The 21,725-nt window shown below is 39.9% G+C and overlaps 1 protein-coding gene across 8 annotated transcripts in view; it reads right to left on the bottom strand.

Annotated features, from left to right (window-relative positions):
- ABCC9 (ATP binding cassette subfamily C member 9) overlaps nucleotides 1–21,725 on the bottom strand; it is a 126,853-nt gene that overhangs the window by 55,070 nt on the left and 50,058 nt on the right. For all 8 annotated transcript variants that reach the window (XM_037514240.2, XM_037514241.2, XM_037514239.2 and 5 more), the window contains 4 exons: nucleotides 13,724–13,835; nucleotides 10,177–10,284; nucleotides 3,391–3,463; nucleotides 2,040–2,145 (listed from right to left, as the gene is read on the bottom strand). In XM_037514240.2, coding sequence (XP_037370137.1) covers nucleotides 2,040–2,145; nucleotides 3,391–3,463; nucleotides 10,177–10,284; nucleotides 13,724–13,835 — 399 coding nt within the window. The remainder of the gene's footprint in view (nucleotides 1–2,039; nucleotides 2,146–3,390; nucleotides 3,464–10,176; nucleotides 10,285–13,723; nucleotides 13,836–21,725) is intronic.

Genomic DNA, 21,725 nt, shown 5'->3' with positions numbered 1-21,725 from the left:
AGATGGGACTGTTGTCCAGTAAGTCAAGTGTTTACAAAAAGATGAATTTTTAATTATGAGGATTTTCTAAATAGTTATGATCTTATTTAAACATTATATTCCTTCTTAGTTTTTATTTTTCAAGTTTTATTATATTGTTATTTTAAATTTACAATCTTGATGAAATAAGATATGATATAAATGGTATGCATTTTCTTAGAAGATATACACATTTAATTTATACATAAACATTTTATTTAAAATAACAGTATAATGAAACTTGAAAGCATATATATATCGATATAGATATCTTGGTTAGGAACACAAGAAAATAAATGAATAGATTGTATAGCATACTTTCCTATCTTTTGTATCTATTCATTAACAAAATGATAATGACTACATTAGAAATACTGGGAGTCCATCTGACCCAAGGGCCCCAGGACCCGTATCTTAAGTAACACCAGAGAAGACCAGATCAGATGAATGTCCTACTTGTATGAAAATTAAGTCTCAAGCTTTCCTGTCAGTGTCTCTCATGCTTTCTCTCTGCTTTAATGACAGTGAAAGAGTGGAAAATGAAACCCAATAGTGTGTTGATGGACATAAATATCACACATTATCATTTAATCCAGAAAAGCTGCTTCTCAAAGCCCATAACAATCCAAGATGGCAGGCAGCCAACAATCCAGCCCCGCCCATTGCCTGACCTTCCTGAGTGACAGGATTCTGCAGGCAGCAAACACAGGCAGCAGCCATCACCATGCTTCCTGCTGAACAGTCCTGAAGGTGTCTGCCATCTGATAATGGGCCCAGCAGGTCACTGTGCATACCCAATATGACTTAGCCTCTTCCTTTCACCAATGATAACAAAATAGGACACCAAAAATCTGTTTCTAGTTCAAATACCACATCCAAGTATTTTCTTCTCTTAACTGGAGTTTAAAATAGGGTGTATCCTAAAAACATCCATGAATAGTCTTTACTGGTTCTTGAGGGATAGCTCTGTGTGTGAACAGAGACATGGAAGAATACTCTGCGGCAGGTTCACAAGGACACAAAAGCACATCTGAGGTCTGCAGTGAGTTTCCTAAACCTGGCGCAAAGGACATGCAAGTTACTCCTTGCTGTGGGCACCCTGTAAGATGCTCAGCAGCATCCCTGACTCAACGAAGTAAATCAAAACTCTCTCCAGACACTGCCTGATGTTCCCCGGAGGCGAAATCACCCCTGCCTGAGACCCACAGGTCTACCATCTGAGCTCTGAGTTGTCCATCTGAGCTCTGAGCTGAGCTCACAGTTGTCCTCATAACCTGCTTAAGGGATGTCCACAAGGTAGATCAAATCCATATGACTTACTCTTTTTTACACAATCAGATACTAGTCAAGTTCGAAGTCACTCTATCTCCACAATGTGCTTTAAAGACCCCCCCAAAGGGAAGCCCAGCTAGCTCAGTCAGTACTGCATGAGACTCTTCAAGACTCCAAGCCAACCATTCCAATCTCCAGAACAAACTCCTAGACACCTTTTCCACATCCTCAGGGCTGCACAACACACCAGTCTGACCCAGTCAAGTCTTTAACTTCATGATCTAATGTCTGTTTCAATTCAGTGTGAAGAGGAGGTGCTGGTTTCTCAGCCCCTTAGGAAGATTTTGCAAATGATTATTTGATATTTCTTCTCTAAACAGAGGCCCATTAAGGGTGTTTGCTTTTAAGCTATATAAATAATGCAAATTTCCCATAACTCCTTTTATCAGAGGATCAATTTTTAAATTATGCTTTTGATGTTACCCATTTAACTTGAAAAATCTACCTCTATCATCCCACTCTGACTTCAATCTCAGCAGCACACTCGTTTATGCCATTAAAAATCTCCATGATCAATTGTTTTATAATCTTTAATTTAGAAGATGTAAGGTTGCCACTTAATTTTTAAAAAGCTGTGCTTATTTCTGAAGGGTCCTCAGACACCATGAGAATGAACTGCTAGAATTTCCTCCCCTGGAAGATCATCAGATGGTGACAGAGCAACAGAAGCCAATCACCAATGTACGTACCTGGTCCAGTGCACTTTCCCTCCCAGCGTCTGCATCTCCCCGAGAATGGCAAGGAGCAGAGAGGACTTCCCGCACCCCACCTGGCCAACAATCATGGTTAACTGACCTGGAGAGATGAAACAGAAGATGGCAATAGAAGATTGGATTCAGTGACACAGAATCAAAACATTTAGAAAAGGCTGATGTCTTACAATCAATGGTCCAGTTTTGGCCTCCGGCATTGAGGCATGCTAAGCAACGACTTTCCCCAGTATATAGGCATTTTTGAAAAAGGAAATGAAAAATTGTAATTTAAAGGAAGAAAAAAAGTAATTATAATAAAGTAAAAATCAAAATCAACAGGCAACTATAAACCAGAGACATTCTGCAGGGGTGGGAAGGGAGTAGGATCAAGATAGGGGTGGAAGAGCACAAGGGTCTATGGTGATGGTGCATGGGTGAATTGGTGGGAATTTCACAGGGACTATAAGCAAGATGAAAATGCATACATTGTACAAAAATGAAGACTAATGTAAAAAAATATAAAATTAAAAATAAATTAAAAGGAAAATTATTTATTAATCAGAATTTGTTAATCATTTCTTTTTCATTATTATAATTTCTTACTATTTTTTTCAAACTCTGAGAATAGTTCACATTAGTGAAGAGAGCAATGAAATAACCCCCTAAATCCTCTGATTTAGTTTTAACTTTATTATTCAATTCATTCAGGAGGAAAGGGCAGTTTTGACAAAAATAGATCACTGTGATAAAAAGTGACCGGGCTGTTATTATGACTTCTCCAATGCCTCACTTTGATTATCATGTGCAATGGAAACATTCAATGCCTCTGACCATCAGGCCAGGTCAAAATTTTTCTATTATCCAGTCATTTTAAATAATGATTAAAAATACAGTTTATTTTCATTATAAATGAAACACATTTTTTTAAAGTACACATAAATATAAATAAATTATATTAATTGTCTTAAATATCTTGAAAATTTCATGAGTCTTCTTCCTCAGGAATAGAAAATCATTTTCTTCATTTACTCTTTAAGTCCTTTCTCAAACAAAATTAGAAATCAACTACCCCTATTATTTAAATGGGGCAAATGAAAAAATAAAGTGGAAACAGTCACTTGGCCATTAAGTAACACAGCCAAAGGTCTGCACTGTGTGGTGAAAGGCGAGCCTGCCCATCTGCAGTCATTTCCACATGATACAAGGGCCTTGATCTTCGTAGTGCAAAGAAATAACTCTGAATAATGTGCATGTCCTTAAAAAGCCTTTCTTTTTGTTAGGCTTAATTATCCTGGAAATTTACAGATTTGACAATTAACATTTACACCAATGAGTGAAAATGACTTACCAGTGGGAATTCGAATATCTATATTGGATAAGGTCGCTATCCCACTGCCCCATGAGAAGTACCCATTTGTGACCTGGAAAATAGAATATAGATGTTAAATCAGAAAGTATGTACATAGATGGTGGTAGAGAGTACTTCTAAGTAAAATATTTTTCTATTTCTTTTTTTATTTTTGTGTAGAAGAACTGGGATGTAGGCCAGAGGTGCAGGGGGTGAGAAGATTCATCAGAGACAGAGTGGGGAGCAGAAAAGGTGGATCTACTGAATACACTGCTGAGAGGAGCAGTGGGCACGACAGGCGAGGTCTGCTGTGCGATGTCGGTCACCTCCCTGGCTGGGGATCGAACCCAGGCCATCAATGTGATAGTGCTGAGACTTAACCCCTGGACCACCAGAGAGACCCCAAAAATATTTCTTTTTAAAGCACTGAAAGACCTACAGTGTAAGGTGGAATACACAGTGATAAAAATTCTAGAGGATAGATGAAAAACAGAGAAGGAGTAGAGTCTGAATTAGTGATATCGTAGTGAATGCTAAAAACTACAATTTTCTCTGAAAATATGGGATTACTGCATCAAATTATACATGTACATTCTTGAAAAGCAACTATGTAAAATATATTCCAACATATTCCCTGCACTGTTTGTTTCATCACTGTTAGGCAATTTCCAGAATCCTGGTGATGCAAAGAAATATCTACAAATGAAAGAAATACCTACAAATTATTATAACAAAAATGACTCCATTACTTAAGTAGAAAGATTGCTAATTACTGCATTGGAGTATTAATTGCACCTGGGCCGGAAGTTCTGCTGGGATCTTTATTATATCCATTTGCTCAATAATATATTTTCTCATCAACAGAACATAAAAGAAATAGTAAAGAGCACAGAGAAACAAAACAAAGAAATGAGGGCACACTGATTGGTGGAACAAAGAACAACTAGCAAAGACCGTAAGACCAAGGGTCCTCTCAAGCCTCTGTTTGTGTTGAGAGACTTTCAGTGGACAGAGATCTTAAAGACAAAAGGCTTTAATACAAAAATGGGGAACAAAAGAAGTAGAGCAAGTCTCAAGTATAGGGAATGAACAGAGACAGATGAAGAGAGGGGGGCGCCTGAAAAATTAGAGGAAAGTGAAGGTAAAACACACCTTACTTGCAAAATAATACTTCGTTTCAAAACCACAAATGATGACATTGCTAAACATGTTACTGTTCAGAAATTTCATGAAACAGATTGGTGATATGTGAAAAGTTACTAACTGCATCCCTGCTCTTAAAATGAACAAATTAGTAAAGAAGTTGCTTGAAAAGGTTAGATTGTATTTTTCCAGACAGGTTTCCCCTAGCTTATAAAATGCCTGGCATTTAGTCACATCCATCACACAGATACATGTGGAATTAGTCCCGGGAAGAGGGTGTCACAGAAGGGCTGAATTATTGATCACCTTATGAACCCTGGCCGTATGAGGCACTGTGTCAGGATTGATGGAAGCCACACACCAGGTGTGACTCATCCTCCCTGCTTCCCTGGAGCCTGCAGTCAGGGAAATAAATAAACCACGGACAGCAGTAAGTAATACACGGCAGTCGGGGCCAACTAACAAGCAGAGGGGAGACCCAGCTAGGGTACCAGAAACTCAAAGAAAATCATTTATGTTGGAGATGAGTTTAAAGAAGACAGAAGAGAAGGTTTTTAGCTAGTGTTGGAAAACATGTTGCATTTCAATGAGGGCATTTCTGGGTAAAGAACTACAAAACAGGCTCAGGATCAGACCACCAGGAACCAGGCTGTGGGGAACAATGAGAGCTGGCTGGAGCTGAGGTGTAGAATCCTATGGCTAGTAACAGACAATGCTCATGGACAGCACCCAGCCTCTGAGGCTGAGGACCTCTCTTCTCAGAGAGCAGATGAGGAGGCCATGGAGGTGCAAACATAGTTTGGAAGAAGGCCAGTATGGAGCAGAGAGGTCCCAGGTGATGACACTGATGCTTGCAGTGAGCTAGGAGAGAAGCTCATCAGCAGTAAGAGGCTGAAGGAGAGAGAGGGTATGAGGCACTGCAGGCTGAGGAGGGATGCTGAGGAGGCATGTCAGAGCACTGCCAGGAGCTGGGGAGCAGCGAGGCTGGAGAGGACACCTCTGTGGCTGAGCCAGCTGATGGGTGTGTCATTTCCCTCCCAGTTCTCAGCTTCTGTTATAGGAGGCAAGACTGGGAGAACAAGAAGGTTCTGGGAAAAAAGGAAGAAGCTCAGGTTACTGAGGTTACACTGAGGTTCACAATGACAGAAGCCTGAGGGAGCTGCAGGGTCCAAGGAGAGCTGGTTTAGAGATACAGATGTTCTAGGGGTGGCCAGTTGTGGACACGGGTGAGGTTGTGGAAATACAGATTCAGGGATTCTTGGGCTTGGAAACTAGACAGGCTGAGCCCTTCGAAGCTGCCAGTTCATCCACGCACGGTACTTACTAAGGGAGCCAGGCACCCAAGCCCTCTGTGGAGGTGACGAGTGCTCTGATAACAAGGAGCTAGGTGGACAAAGCCAGAGCCTTCCAAGAATGCAAGAGTGAACACCACAGGGAAGAACCAGAAGACAGCACCACCTCCTAATCCAGGGCCACACAAAGTCAAAGAGGGAACGCCTTCACATGGGGGATGGAAGGAGAAGGTTGTACTTAATTAATGGCTGCCCTTTGTGCCTCCATCCCCCCTGCTTTAACAAAACAGTCTCACTTCACCACCCTCAGGGTGAAAATGCTGGTTTCCCTGAGTAGCCGTTTGATTGTGGACTATCAGCTAACATAGAAATCTTTGCAAATGCTTATCACAAGGTTGGTACAAACATGGTCAAAGTGACTGGGTCATGATAGAGGAAGACAGAGGGCATCACCCATCACCAGGGCCATGTCTAAAGCAGTGGTGGTTGTAGAGAAGCATAGCAGGGAGGAGGGAGCAAGTGAGCATGAACAGGTTCAGCCCATTGAGAGTCCACAGATGCTCACGATAATAAGACATGTTTTCTTACTATAAAGATAGGAGGATATTTAAGCACATTAGAGCTGGTACCATGATGATGAGGGGTCAGAGGCCAGGTAGAACAGGGATGAGGGTAAACACTGGATGAAAACAAAGAAAGAAGCCAGACAGACGCTAAAAGTCATCTACTGCATCATTCTATTCACACGAAATATCCAGAATAGGTTAACCCGTAGCCAGACGGTAGGTTGGTAGTCACCAGAGGGAGGTGGCCAGTGACTACTTATTGGGTATGTGACCCTCCTTTGGGGGTCATGGGAAGGTTTTGCAAATAGATAGATGTGCATGATGAACAAATCTGTGAATATAATAAATACCAGCGTTCACTTTCAAGTGGCTAGTTTATAGTATGTGAATTTCCCCTCAATGAAAGTAATTTCCAGAAAATGGAAAGGCAGGGCCTTCTACCCACCACCCTATTTCCTTCTGGTGAAAATAAGTGCAAATGCTGAATAAAATATAATTTGTAAAAAAGCGACGGAAGACAGAAGGAAATACCAACTGGAAGTATACGGAAAACTACAAATTCACAGATGGAAATCCAGCACAGGGCCAAGAATGGCAAAAAGATATTTTGCAAGAAACACAACAAGATATAATTTAAGGACTTGCTCTAAAAGATGTCAATGTTTATTAGCTGTCATGATACTCAGAACAGTGTAATATTCAACAAATATACAGGAGAACAAGAAAGGACCAGCCATCAGCCCAGGCATGTAAAGATCCCTGATATGAGTCTAGGACTTCACAGCAGGGCACCGGTGACATTGACCCAGAACTGGGGCTGGGACAACCGGGTGTCATGTAACAATCACAGCAGAGTGCACAGCCTTAGGACCACCGCAGCACAGCAACTACTATTTCATTCATGACCACAAAATTTGCAACCAAAATTATTCACTACTGCTCTCCCAACTAAATCACATTGCTACTTTATGTCATTACAAGAATCAATTCTAGGTGGAAAAAGGAATTAAAAGGTGAGAGGTGTAGCTTGAAAGATTTAATAGCGATTACCTTCATTCATTCTGGCAGAAGAGTTTTCTCAGAGGAAATAAAAAATAAAACATGAACCATAAAGGAAAAGTCTATTAAATAAGACTACAGTAAAAGTAAAAACTTCTGCTACCATAAAGGGAATGAAAATCTAAACTATTGAGTAGGAGAAGAATTTTTTTAACATATAGAACTGCCAAAGAACCAGTATCCAGACTTTTTTTTTATAAGGGAGGGTCAAAGAACCAGATGAGTCGCAAAGAGGATCCCAAACACAAATGGTGATACATATATAGGAAGAGGTGCTTCACCTCAGCAGAAACCAGTGTCAACAGAAGCCACAGTGTGATTTCACCGCACCTCCCCCAGCACACCATACACTTTGGCAAAATATTGGCAGTACTAGTGAGAAGGTGGATCAAATGAACACCTGTTACTATTGACAGAGCCACGTGAGAAAGGTCTGCTACTATCTGGATCAGTGAAGGAAGCAAAGACTGACTCAGCTATTGCTCACAATAGCTCCAAGCTGCGTAACAACACAACCCTGTCCAACATAAGACACACGCATGCATGGTGATACTTTTGCACAATGGAACACGACAGAGCAGGGAGCATGGGTGAGCAACATGGAAGAATTCAATAGACAGTGTTGAACCAAAGAAGGTAAACACATATATTTATGCTTAAAACTAAAGTAAGTTTTTTGGGGGCCATATAGAGCCATGTATAATAAAAGAAATGGTGACTATAACAATCAGGATGGAGACTGTATCTCAGGGGAGGTATGAGGAAGAGCAGCAAGTGTGTGCTTTGGGGGTTTCTTCTGGGGAGCAGGTTGTGCTCTTTACGTGGTAGTGGTTGAGTAGGGGTTCATGTTTACATTCAATGGGATTCAGAAGGTTTATGTAGCCCTCTGTCAGTATATTGTAATTTCACAATTTAAAAAAATATATCAAGAAGATGAGTTATTACTGATTTGGGAATTTCCATCCTGAATTAAACATTTATTTGAGCTCAAAGGTGAGCCTGAAACTGTAGCAGCCTCTCCGAGGGATAGCTGAGTCTAGGCCATGTTGGTTTGGAGGTTTTTGTGGGTTTTTTGGTACATGATCAATTTTGGGGGAAAAATCATGATGGCCTTTTCTACATTAAAATAAAATTTCATAAATCACATGGAAAAGGCAATTTTTAGATTTAGTATACAAAATAGAAAATGTTATTTAGGTGGCACAGCAGTTGTGTGCTGGGTTGCGAAGCTGCCCTCAGCCTCTGCAGCGCCAGTTCGATCCCCGGCTGCTGGGCGAGGGTCCCACATGGCGCACAGACCTCTCCTGCCACTCGCTGCTCCCCTCAGCAGTGTATTTCGTCGGTCTGCCTGTTCCGTTCCCCACTCTGACTCTGGTGAATTCTCTCATCCTCCCACGCTTCTGACTGTACCCAGTGCTTGTATAAATAAATAAATCTTTAAAATAAAATAAAATAAAATTTTGATCATGTATTTTTAGTTACTGATAATAAAGTCATTATTCAGGCATAATTGAGAAGAGTATACACCCTTTCTAGTCTCTTATTCCTTACTTTTTCATAGCCTAATACTTCACACTATAATTGCCTACAGAACTACTAGTATTTCAAAAGGTGAGTCCACGGTCATAGACAGACAGGTAGGGAATAGATTTATTTCTCTCTACCCATCTATCCATCCATCTGCCTATCTATTCTACCTATCTATCTTGAAAGCAAAGCTTTCTAGGTGATTCTAATGTATAACCAAAGTATCAGTAAAGCTCTTTAAAATTCACAGCTGACATGTCATCGTATCCTCAAAACACCATCCCAAAATAGCATCCCCACTTTAAAATGGGCAAACCATGGCCCATAGAGGCAATCAATCTGCCCAGAAGTCACACAGCAAATGAATGCAGTGGTGGGGCAAGCATTACCCTATTACATACACCGTTGCTCCAATTTCTAAGCATACTGAGGGGCAGATATTACATCAAGAAATATGAGAAAAGAGAAGAATTCCATGTAGCCTTTGGCTCTGCTCTACATCCCACTGAGACCCCCTCCTTTTGACCAGGCTGGCAAGTGCAGGATGCTGGGCAGACCAGAGCAGCAGATGAAGCTACTTTCCTAAAAGAGCTAGTTTCCAGGGCTCTGGGAGCACTGCGTCCTGAAGCCCCTGGCTGCTTGATGTCTGTTCCAGTCCCTGCACGGCATTAACCCCTCACTGGGATTTATCCCAATGGTCAGTCCACACCCTGGGTTCCACCTCAGCAGCCGGGCCTGGGGAAGGTACAAAAAGCAGAGTTTGAAATGAGATCAGAGGCAGTGCAGACAAGATGGGTGAATGCAAGGAGTCCTGGTTTCGAACTCCCCAGGTTGAAGACACTGCTCTCTAACTTATTTCCTTAAAAAAATTGATTATAATATTGTGTTCTCAATAAATCTATTTGCTTGGTAGATGAATGTAAGAGAACCAGAAGAAATACATTAGACACTAGCTTCTAACACATACAAGAAGGTTCCTTCTCCTGCTAGGAAGACATGCTGCTGCAGCAAGACTGGCTAGAAGGTGAGAATGTGTGAGAAGAATAAACTCATCAGAATATGTATTTTTAATGTTGCAAGCATTAGCAATCACTGTAAAGAGACTTTAAAGACCCAATCTTGGCCACATTTGCAGAAATTCACCATATATAATAACATAAATATTTCTACTCATGTGAGAACACAGGAACTAAGATAACCTTTATTGCAACATCCTCTGTCTCCATAGGACGCAGGCGCCGTGTTGATTGCTCATAGCTGTCCAGGTGATATCGCCCAGGATGCTTCCTGTTTATAGTTTTCGGCTGCTGCATCCCAAATGGAAAAGAACACAAGTTGAAGCTTTACAGAACTCACATTGCTACTTCTTACTTAAATTCCCAGAAAATAAGCAAGTGATGTGAATGACCTATTTTCATTATTTCGATGTCTTCTCAAAAGCCAGCAAATGGTAATAAAAAGTATTAAGCTATATCTTCAAGCAAATGCACAAGCTGAAGATGTAATACTTGCAAATGATGGATGTTAATGGATCGAGTCCTAAAGTGAGTTTTGGAGATTCTTTCTCCAGTTATATGGAAGAATATTCCCAGGCAATATAAAACTGTGTTATGGAAAAAATCAAGCAGACTAACTCAGGTTAAAGTAGAGTCTACCAGTTAGGTCACTGGGCTTTGTGAATGTCTCAACAGATTTTTGATCCCTTTCAAAAGCACGAGGACTTGGAATGTGACATATTTATATCACTCAGGGATCCATTCTGGAGTGAGAAAAACATGGAGATCTACATTATTTTCTTCAGAGTTTTTCATAAGGAGATCCATAAGCACTGTAGAATGAAACAGTCTCCCCTAAATGGCAAGGGCTGTTCCTAGTCAAAGTCCTAAAGCATCCACAATAAAGGCAATGCAGGCTGAGGTTGGCTAGTCTTCCATACTTAAAGTCAACTAAGACAAGGTCTTAACTAGAAATTTGTCATTTAGAGAAGGTAGAAAATTCAGCTCTGTGAACCTCTATTTGTCCCATAAATCAAGTGAGCAAGTATTTATGTCAAAGTTCACTTAAATACCAATACATCCTATGAAGCCAAAATAGTAATACACTTCAAAACTTAAATTTTTGTAATTATACTCTTTTGGGTCTAGAATTTGCAGGTTTAACTTTTTTAAAAATTGTGGATTTCCAGTATGGGAATGAAGCATGTTCTGGAGTAATCAGTAATTTAATCCAAATGAGATATGGTTCTTCCAATATCCATCAATTGTGTATCACCAGAACATCAAGCTATCAAGTAGCAATTGTCATGCAAATCAATACAGATTAAAAAGCCATGGAGAAGAACTAGTTCTATCACATAGATAACACCGGTTCTATCACATAGAAAATATCTAATGCATTTTTAATTGAAGAAGGTAATAGAATGTTCATGAAATTTTATTTGAGTTTTGATTTTCTTTGCAGAGTCCTCCCAGATGACCCCTTGAAGGCCACTGCATGAGATGTGGTAGAAAATAACTACCCTTTTAGCTAAGCATAGTTTCCACTCAAGACAGGTCTACACCTACACATAAACTCACTGTCTAGAGTCTTTAATGCTACAGTAGTATTGCCCCCAAAGGTCCCAAAGGAATGACTTCATATTCTTCACAAAACTAAGGAGAGGGTGGGAGGCAGACATGTGTTGACAGACATTTGAGTTGGAGTTCTGCAGATATAATTTGAAGAGACTTTGGCTCTAGAATGTCACTAATTCTCCATGGAAATGCTACAGCCAAAACCACTTAACTCTCAGCTTTTATAGAATACATAGCATCTTAAGATTTCCATTTCAAATACACAGCTTTTTTTTTTTTCACTCCATTTTAAAAAGGTTGTCATTTGTGGTTTGGACCCTCAGCAGTGATGAATGACCTTGAGGACATCAGAAGTCCAGTCTGGTTCCAATAACCATCAAGATATTGGATGCATTTGAAGGGCATGTCCTTTCAAAAATCTTTCCTCAGTTCAATTTTTCTTCTACCCCTCCTCTCATACCAATCTCTCATACCAAAGATTCTTCTGATTTCCCTTACTCCACAAACTTGTCCTGCTCTATCCCTTTCCTTGAGGTCACCTCTTTCAAACCACATCTCTCACGGATGATCTACAGAATTCTTTGTAGCATCTGATGATCTAAGGCTGGTTCTAATCAAATGCCTGACTTTCCTCCTGCCACAAAGTGCAGACATTGTCATGTGCCCACATCTGTGGATTCCTGTCCATACACTGGTGAACCAGCATTTGGAGACATCATTACTCAGTATCTACATAAGCCTGGATGGTAGTTCCTCTTCAGACAAAAGTCCTCATCTTAACTATTTTTAGTTTTAAACATGATGTATTAAAGATTTAATATGAATTGACTACCTGGGAGAGGCTTGCTCAGCTTCAATCAACTCCACTTAGGAGAGAGCATGTGCAACCTTATTTGGTTACATGGATGATAAATACATTCCTCTTTTTCTCTAATAATAACATTAGTAACTAATAATAATTTATAATGTGACTCATTTCAGAAAAACTTCTTTCATCTTTACTGTTAGGAAATATACATATTAAGTTGAAAGACTTTCTTCAGAATTTTTCAGATACACCTTTCAAGAAAGTGGTATAATCCTGTCCCACTGATTTAAATATTATCTAATCACTAATGGCTCAATGGTTTACATCTTCAGTGCTGACTTGACTTCTGAAAATTATCAGGTGCAATACACACATCTTGATTCCACCTCAATACAAACCTACTTATTTCTCAGCCTCTCTATTTCAAGTTGATGGCTTCACCCCCTATCCAGCAGTTAAGCCAATAACCTAGGATTTATCCTGGAGTCCTCTTTCTAATTCACCCCCTCCAACCTATCAGCAAGTCTTTCTGAACTAAAGTGTGTTCACAGAGTTTGCTCACTTCTTCAAATATCCACTGCCACAAAAACTAATTCTGTGTTTCTAGGCTTGATGTAAATATTGAGTAATAATATTTCTTAATGGATGAATAAATTGGGTTAAGGATTATAAGACTTGGGTTTTAATTCTGGCTCTGCCACTTAATACTAATCTGTTTACTTTATTCAAGCCATAAAGCATGCAAGCTCATCATATTCATCTGGAAAATAAACATAGGTGATGTAATCTATTAACTGAGTCAAAGACACAATGCACCAAAAAGCACTTTTGAAACTAAAATGTAGTACAGCTAAAAGGTATTAGAAGAATGGGATGTTGGATTTGTTAGCTTATTTTATAATATTTTTACACAAAGCTTGGGGGAGACCACCTCTCATTTTCCTTGGAATTAAACATGTGTTGTTCCATTGGGGTAATGACTGATGATCTGTAATGGACAAGCTTAGCTTTTGTTTATTGATTTGAGACTTGAGAGATTTGTTATAGGAGCAGGTGGCAATTTTTCTTCATATAGGTTGTAAGTACAGTTTACAATTGCTCAAATTGCACCAGTTCACTTTTTTTTTGGTAGAAAACATTATTATCAGACCCAGATCCTACCTTTAGAGATTCCTCAGTGGTGCCTGAATATCTGTTTTTTAGATTTTTATTTATTTTGTGGAGGTAACAATGTTGCTGTTGGCTTACAGTGTTGTTTCTGATTTAGAGGGACAGGATCTCCCCCTACATGTGCTGCCACCACACCCAGCCGCCACCCAAACAGATCCACCCAGTTACAGCTTCAGAGGGAGCAAAAGCACTCACAAGACCCGTGTGTTTCTTGCACGACTCAAAAGGAAGAGCTGAGCCTTCTGCAGCGCGCCAGCTGTCATCACCAATCTCGTCACTCAGGAGAAATTCATTTAGTTTTTGAACACTGCAAAAAGTCAAGCAACAGAAGGAGGGTTAAAACACAGAAGGAGGGATAAATGAAAACCACTATTGGTGAATTTCTACCCAAAGAAACAAACTTTTCCTCTCTCACTTCAAGTTAAGCAAGCCTCCCTGAGTGTCCCTTGTAGAGCTCAATGGAGACTTCAGCTAAAGAGGACAAGCATCCTAAGCTGACTGATGGCTTCCTGGGACACAGAACTTCTAGGGCTAAAACTAGAAAAATTTCAGGGGAGCCAGAATCAAGGGATTGTAGCCAACTTTCTTTTCCTTTTTTTTCTCCCCTGCAATTGTATTCCCTGTCAATGATAGTAGTGTTGGGGAGGAAGTCAGAAGGGGGATGGTCCAAAACAGTGACACTAATGAGGGAAGTCCTCTTGCTAGTCTAATGTCACAGATGTGGGAAGCAGGCACAGTCAAGTTCAGTGACCTGCCTGAAAGCATTTAGCATACCCACCTGGGGTTCATACTGATACTTGTTTAATCACTTTATATCCCACATCTTTTCTGAACCTGGCATACTATATACTACTAAATGTGTTTGCCAAAGATCTGCAGCATCAGCATCACTTGGAGTTTATTAGCATCAGAGAACCTCAGGTGCCACCCAAGACCTTCTGGAACAATATATGTGCTTGAACAAGAGGCCAGGATATGTCGGAAGCACATCAGCAGAGTCTGCAAATGTCCTTCCCTATAGGGTCCTCAGCTAGGTACAGGCCTCCTTGGCCCACCTACCACTCTACTGCACATTCTTCACACCAATGTCATGGGATCAGGAGCAAAGAGAAAGCAGTAAAGAAACAGCAACATGACTTGAGAACATTCTCCTATAAATACAAGAATACACTGAAGAAAATGCTATGAAGTAGCGAAGTGACAAAGAGCTCCTTCTCACTTGCTAGGATGCCGGAAGTAGACAAACAGCTCAGTTTGTGCAGCATCAACCACCGAGCAAATACAGACTTTGATAGGACACTAGAAAATAGATATTTGAAGCAAAAGCTTTATTTTTCTCAATTTGAACTGGTAGTCAAGTGAAATGTGCCCAGATAGGACTGCCTGGTTTATTTTTGTGACAGATCAATAAAATGAAGAGAAGTACATTAAACTCAGTCTGTTGTTGCCCATGATCTTCAAGCCCTTTAGCATTGTCTGCCATAGACTGCTTCCTCTCCCCCGCCACCCCACGGTAAACATAAGGGAAGATAAACCTTTGGGATAGTCTTAACTATTAGCTTCCAAACACATTTACAGGAAAATAGAGGAGACAATTATAAAAGAAAAGCTTTGGCTAAACTATACTCCATGGCTGGATTAGGCCAGTTCCTGCTTTCAGGTCTTTGGGGTACATATCCAGAAGAACTAGTGCTGTATCATAATCTGATTCTATGTTTAATTTTTTTACTGTTTTCTAGAAAGGTTACCCCAGGACTCTGGATTCTTAACTTACAAATATATAAGCATTGGGACAAGATGGATGAAACTAAAAGACACACTAATAAAATAAGCCAGGCCCACAAATACATATATACACTGGATCAGGCCATTTAGCTGAGGCACCCAGAAGAGCCAAGTTCATAGAGACAGAAAGTCAGTGGTACCTTCCAGGGGCTGGGAGGTGAGTATTTGGGGCACATTGTTCAGTGAGTATAGTTTCAATTTGGAATGATGAGAAAGTTCTGGAGATGAAGAGAGGCCATAGTTGCCCAATGATTTGAATGAACTTGATGCCACTGACCTGCACACTTAAAATGGCTTAAACCGGTATATTTTATTGTTATGTTGATCTTATTCAGAACCAAAAGGAAAAAAAGAGGAGGGCTATTGTTTGTGTGTCTTTGTAAGCAAAGCCTGACCCCACAGGCTTAAAAGACAGGCATGGAAATGCCAAGACCTGAAACCATAAAATACATAGAAGAAAACATAGGCAAAACACTCCATGACATACACCTCAGAAACATTTTTAAAGACTCACCCCCCAAAGCAAAGAAAATGAAGGAAAATATAAACAGCTGGGACTACATTAAACTTAAGAAGCTTCTGTACAGCAAAAGAGACAATAACCAAAATGAATAGATGCCCTATTGATTGGGAGAAATTATTTGCACCCCATACAACTGATAAGGGACTGATCATAAATATCTACAAAGAGCTCAGATGACTCAACAAACAACCCAGCAAACAACCAGCAAACAACTCAGCAAACAACCCAATCAGAAAATGAACAGAAGAGCTAAATGAGCAGAGCTAAAAAGACACTGCTCCAAAGAGGAAATGCAAATGGCCAATAGGAATATGAAAAAATGTTCAACATCCCTTATAATCAAGGAAATGCAAGTCAAAACCAGAATGAGATACCACCTCACTCCAGGGAAAATGGCCCAAATCAAGAAGACTGGCAATAACAAATGTCTGGGAGGATGTGGAGAAAAAGGAATTCTCCTGTACTGCTGGTGGGGATGAAAATTGGTCCAACCACTATGGAAAGCTGTGTGGAGGACCCTCAAACTACTAAAAATGGAGCTACCATATATGATCTAGGAATTCCACTCCTAGGAATCTACCCAAAGGATACAAAAACATTAATTTGAAAGGAAACCTGCACTCTTATATTTATTGCAGCACTATTACAATAGCTAAGAAATGGAAACAACCTAAATGCCCAAAATGATGACTGGATCAAGAAGGTGTGGTATATTAACAATGGAATACTATTCAACAATCCTGAAAGATAAACTCATGCTATTTGCAGCAACATGAATGGAGCTGGAAGGGATTATGCTGGTGAAATAAGTCCAAAGGAAAAAGGGAAATATCAAGTGGTTTAACTTATAGGAGAAATATAGGGAAACCAAATAAGGGATGGGGGAGGACAAAATTAGACCACTATAAATCAGAGACATTCGATGGGGGGAAGGGTTAAAACAGGGGCAGGAAAACTGCAAGAGACTATGGTGATGGTTCACAAGTGACTTGGTGGAAATTTTAAGGAGATTACATCTGAAGGGAAAAATCAAACATTGTACAAAAATGAACAATGATGTGAAATATATATAAAATATTTTTTAAATATTTTATTTTATATATATCTTACATCATTTTTCATCTTTGTGCAATGTATGCATTTTCATTTTGGTTATATTCCCCATACAATTGTACCCCCCCCCTTATTTTGACTCTAGTTCTTCCTCTCCCCTCCCCTCCCTAATCCCCCCCCACCCCTGTGTCTCTGGTTTATAGTTGCTTGTTGATTTTGATTATTACTTTGCATTGATTAGTCTTTTTCCTGGTCTCTTATTTAGGTTTTCTAAATTCCTGCTATGAGTGAGACCATCCGGTATTTTTCTTTTTCTTTCTGAATTATTTCACTGAGCATGATTCCTTCTAGCTCCATCCATGTTGCTGCAAACTGCATGTGTTTATCTTTTTTGATTGCTGAGTAATATTCCACTGTGTATATGTACCACATCTTCTTGATCCAGTCATGTATTTTTGGGCATTTGGGTTGTTTCCATAGCTTAGCTATTGAAAATAGTGCCGCTATAAACATAGGCGTACAGGTGCCCTTTGGAATTACTGTTTCTGTGTCATTTGGGTAAATACCTAGGAGTGGAATTGCTGGATCAGATGGAAGCTCTATGTTTAGTAGTTCAAGAAATCTCCACACAGCTCTCCATGGTGGTTGGACCAGTTTGCACTCCCACCAGCAGTACAGGAGAGTTCCTTTTTCTCCACAACCTTGCCAACATTTGTTGTTGCTAGTTTTTTAATATGTGCCATTCTCACTGGTGTAAGATGGTATCTCATTGTAGTTTTGATTTGCATTTCCCTGATTACAAGTGATGTTGAATATTTTTTCATATGCTTGTTGGCTATTTGCATTTCCTCTACAGAGAAGTTTCTTTTTAGCTCTTCTGCCCATTTTTTGGCTGGATTATTTTCTTTGTTTTTGTTGAGTCTCATCAGCTCTTTGCATATTTTTGTGATCAGTCCTTTATCATTAGTGTTGTGTGCAAAAATGTTCTCCCAGTCAGTGGGGTTTCTCTTTGTTTTTGTTATTGTCTCTTTTGCTGTGCAGAAGCTCTTTAATTTGATGTAGTCCCAGCTGTTTATCTTTGCCTTCACTATCACTGCTTTGGGTGATGTGTCTGTAAAGATGTCTTTGATGTGCATGTCATGTAGTGTTTCCCCTATATTTCCTTCTATATATATATATAAAATAAATATTTGATAAATAAAATGGTATCTCTTTCCTTGTAAGCAGCAGCTCTGCTGTCTCTCCTATTTTGCTCATAACGGTCATTCTGCTCCTGTTTTGCAAAGGGTGGACTTGAAGGAGCACACAATTTTGTCTACAGAACACCTCTGAAACCACCTCCTGGCCTCTATGCACAAAGGGGAGCAAGGGACAGGTCATTTGTGTAAAGCTCTCTCCAGCTCCCTGCACACAATGAATGTTTGCTGAATAAATCCAAGAAGAAATAAACCCTGTGATTCAGACATTGAAGTAAATTCTCCATGTCACTTTCTAGTACACATAAAAATCTTATTCTCTTATGGGAATTAATGCATCCCGCCCTTGATGAACCTCAGGAAGCTGATGGCCTTGAGCATAACCGAGGCAAAGGGAGAACTTTCTTCCCCCTTCTCCTCATCCCACTTGGGTACTGCAATTATGACAAACATCACAGGGCCCCAATACTAGCCTGTCCCCCTCCCCTGTCCCAATCATTCTGTGCTCTCTGGCTGAGGGTCCCCTGCACTCCATTTTATCAATTTTTTGTTCCTGTCTCTCCCCCACTAGACTGCAAACTCTTGCAAAGCAAATACTCTCTTCTTCAGAATCTAGCCCAATTCCAAAAATATAACGTCATAATTCTTCAAGGAACGTCCAGCAAATGAATACATGGGTAATAGAAAAAGCATTTTCTGTTCAGAAATCACATAGGCAAAAGAACTATGGATTAAAATGCATGAATCCTCACCAAGGATGAGGTAATTCCCAACATGCCAATGGGGCTATCCAATAAATGTTTACATCTGTCATGTGACAATCTGCTCCTTAAGATAATGAGTGGTGCACCTTTCACTTCCAGCATCATTAGCAGCCTCCCCAAGATTTTACCCTCCACCTTCATCAGAGTCTTCCTCTTGTTACATTCAATGATTTAGTGCCCTGGATTTATCGGAGAGGTGGCACCAGCTCACTAACCCATTCCCCTCATATGCTGCCCACTCAGATACAACCTGTTTCCTCTTTTCTTCAATTGGCCAACTTCCACTTCTCCTTCAAGAGCCTTTGAAAGAGTCATCACCTCCTTTAGGCCTTCAGGGGCCAAACTGCGTTTTCTCTTGACAAGCGACCATCATCCCCCACCCCTGGCATTCCCAGTCAGTGCTATCGCAACATAATTCATTTCCCATCCTGGTCTCTCCAGCTGGGCTGTGGACTCCTTGTGGATGTCACTCTGCCCTTCATCTTTACATTCCTAAAGCACAGCCATGCACCTTGGGTGTCAGTAAATGTGTGTCCACCCCAAGAAGAGAACTCTCTTAAGTAGGAATGGAAATTAGCAAAATAGGGCCAGTAATTAAAATGGGGGTTTGTGAAAGACCTAAAATATTTAGCCATGTGCTGGACACTTTTCACATATTAATCTTGCTGAATTCTTTCCATCACCATATGCAGGGCTATGACTGTGCTCCTCAACATTACAAGTGAGGCAACTGAGTTACAGAAACATAAATTATGGTTGAGGTTGAACAATAAGAAATCCTGTGCCAGGATCTGAATGCAGGGACAGTCTCACTGCAACCAATCTGCTCTGCTCTGCTGCACTTATATAGTTCCCTGTTTTACTAATTCCCCTTTTGTTTATGTGAATCACAAAGTATCAGAGATTTTAGCTACACATGTTACATTTTCACTGTCTAGTGTCACCTTGGGTGTTTTCACACAGCTTGACTACCTGGGACAGGTGCTATGACAACCAGGATAACTGATGTAGCTGTCAGCATGCTGGGCTTAGAGCAACTAGGAAGTTTTTGTAAACCACCATAGTGCAAGCCTGCTATGTGATAACCATCAGTAACAATTTATTTGACTGAAGGGAACTGTAGCAGACCAGCCAAGCATACATTCCTTGGGGAGGGACATGAGAGAAAAGAGTTATTTTCCAACAAATCAAGGGATTCGATTTACACATTTTTCTCTTGGCAAATAACATCTTTGGACATAGATATTGCATTATACATCAAATACCAGAAAGCTAAACTCAATTTCTTTATAAAGGATACAACATATCAACTTACACTTTTCTCCAGAAAAGCAAAACACATAACTGATTTCCTTACAAACAAAGCAAAATGGCGAAGGCAGTATTGTAAAAAATATCAATTCAAGTGTTTTTATATGTTAGATGGTTGTGATTTTCCTTAATCATCTTGCTTTGTTTTACACACATATATTGGAGCACATCATCATAAAATATTGAGAAAACTCAAGTGGTGTGCAGAGATAAACTGAACAGTAACGGTCTCTTTCTTTTACCTTATGTGTCTACATGTTGCTTCACCCACTGACCACCACACCAAGATGATTCTGGCTGAAATCAGCATTTTTTTTTCAGGTTGTATTTTTTTCCCCCTTACATCATTGTTCATTTTTGCAGAATGTTTGACTTCTCCCCTCAGGTATAGCCTCACACCACCATATTACTAGTGCACCATCACTATGGTCCCTTGTGCTCCTCCCACCCCTGTTTTGACCTCTCTCCCTCCCCTGCTGTAACTCTTGGATCTATAAAACAAAATAGTTTTGTCTTTTTTCCTGACCCTTTCTTCAGTTTCCCCACATTCCTCCTATAAGTGAAACCATCCAATAATTTTCTTTTTCCTTCTGACTTATTTCACAAAGAATAATCCCGTCCAGCCCCATCCATGTTACTGTAAATGGCATGAGTTTATCTTTTTTGCTCATTAAGTAGTATTCCATTGCATATATATCTCCCACATTTTCTTGATCTGTTCATCTGTTTTTGGGCAATTAGGTTGTTTCCATGTCTTAGCTATTATAGTGCTGCCGTAAACATAGGAGTGTAGGTATCCTTCTGAATTAATGTTTCTGTGTCTTTTGGGTAGATTCCTAAGAACAGAATTGCTGGGTCATACGGAAGCACCATTTTTAGTAATTTGAGGAACCTCCACACAGCTTTCCATACTGGTTGGACCAGTTTATATTCCCACCAGCAGTATAAGAGGGTTCCTTTTTTAAACTCCACATCCTCACCAATATTTGTGGTTGCCAGTCATCTTGAATTGGGCCTTTCTTGCTGGAGTGAGGTGGTATCTCATTCTGGTTTTGACTTGCATTTCCTTGATTATAAGGGATGTTAAATTTTTTCATATGCCTGTTGGCTATTTGCATTTCCTTTTTTGGATTAGTGTCTTTATAGCTCTTCTGCCCATTTTTTTGACTGGGCTGTTTGCTTTGTTTTTGTTGAATCATGTGAGCTTTTTGTATATCTTTGTGATCAGTCCCTTATCAGTTGTGTGGAGTGCAAATAATTTCTCCCAATCAGTAGGATGCCTCTTCATTTTGGTTATTGTCTCTTTTAGTTTGATGTAGTCCCAGATGTTTATCTTTTCCTTCGTTTTCTTTGCTTCTAGAAGCAACAAAGTCCAAAAGTCCTCAACAAAGACGTTTCTGAGGCGTATGTTATGGGGTTTTGCCTATGTTTTCTTCTATGTATTTTAAGGTTTCAGGTCTTACATTCAAGTCTTTTACCCATTTTGAGCTGGTTTTTATGTATAGTGTGAGGTAATAGTGTAGTTTCATTCTTTTGCATGTAGCAGTCCATTTTTCCCAGCACCA

The sequence above is a fragment of the Talpa occidentalis genome, unplaced genomic scaffold (assembly GCF_014898055.3).
Source record: "Talpa occidentalis isolate TD23 unplaced genomic scaffold, MPIMG_talOcc4v2.1 talOcc4.16, whole genome shotgun sequence".
Lineage (NCBI taxonomy): Eukaryota > Metazoa > Chordata > Mammalia > Eulipotyphla > Talpidae > Talpa > Talpa occidentalis.
The sequence above is the reverse complement of the archived record's forward strand: the minus strand, read 5'-3'. Positions and strand labels throughout refer to the sequence as shown.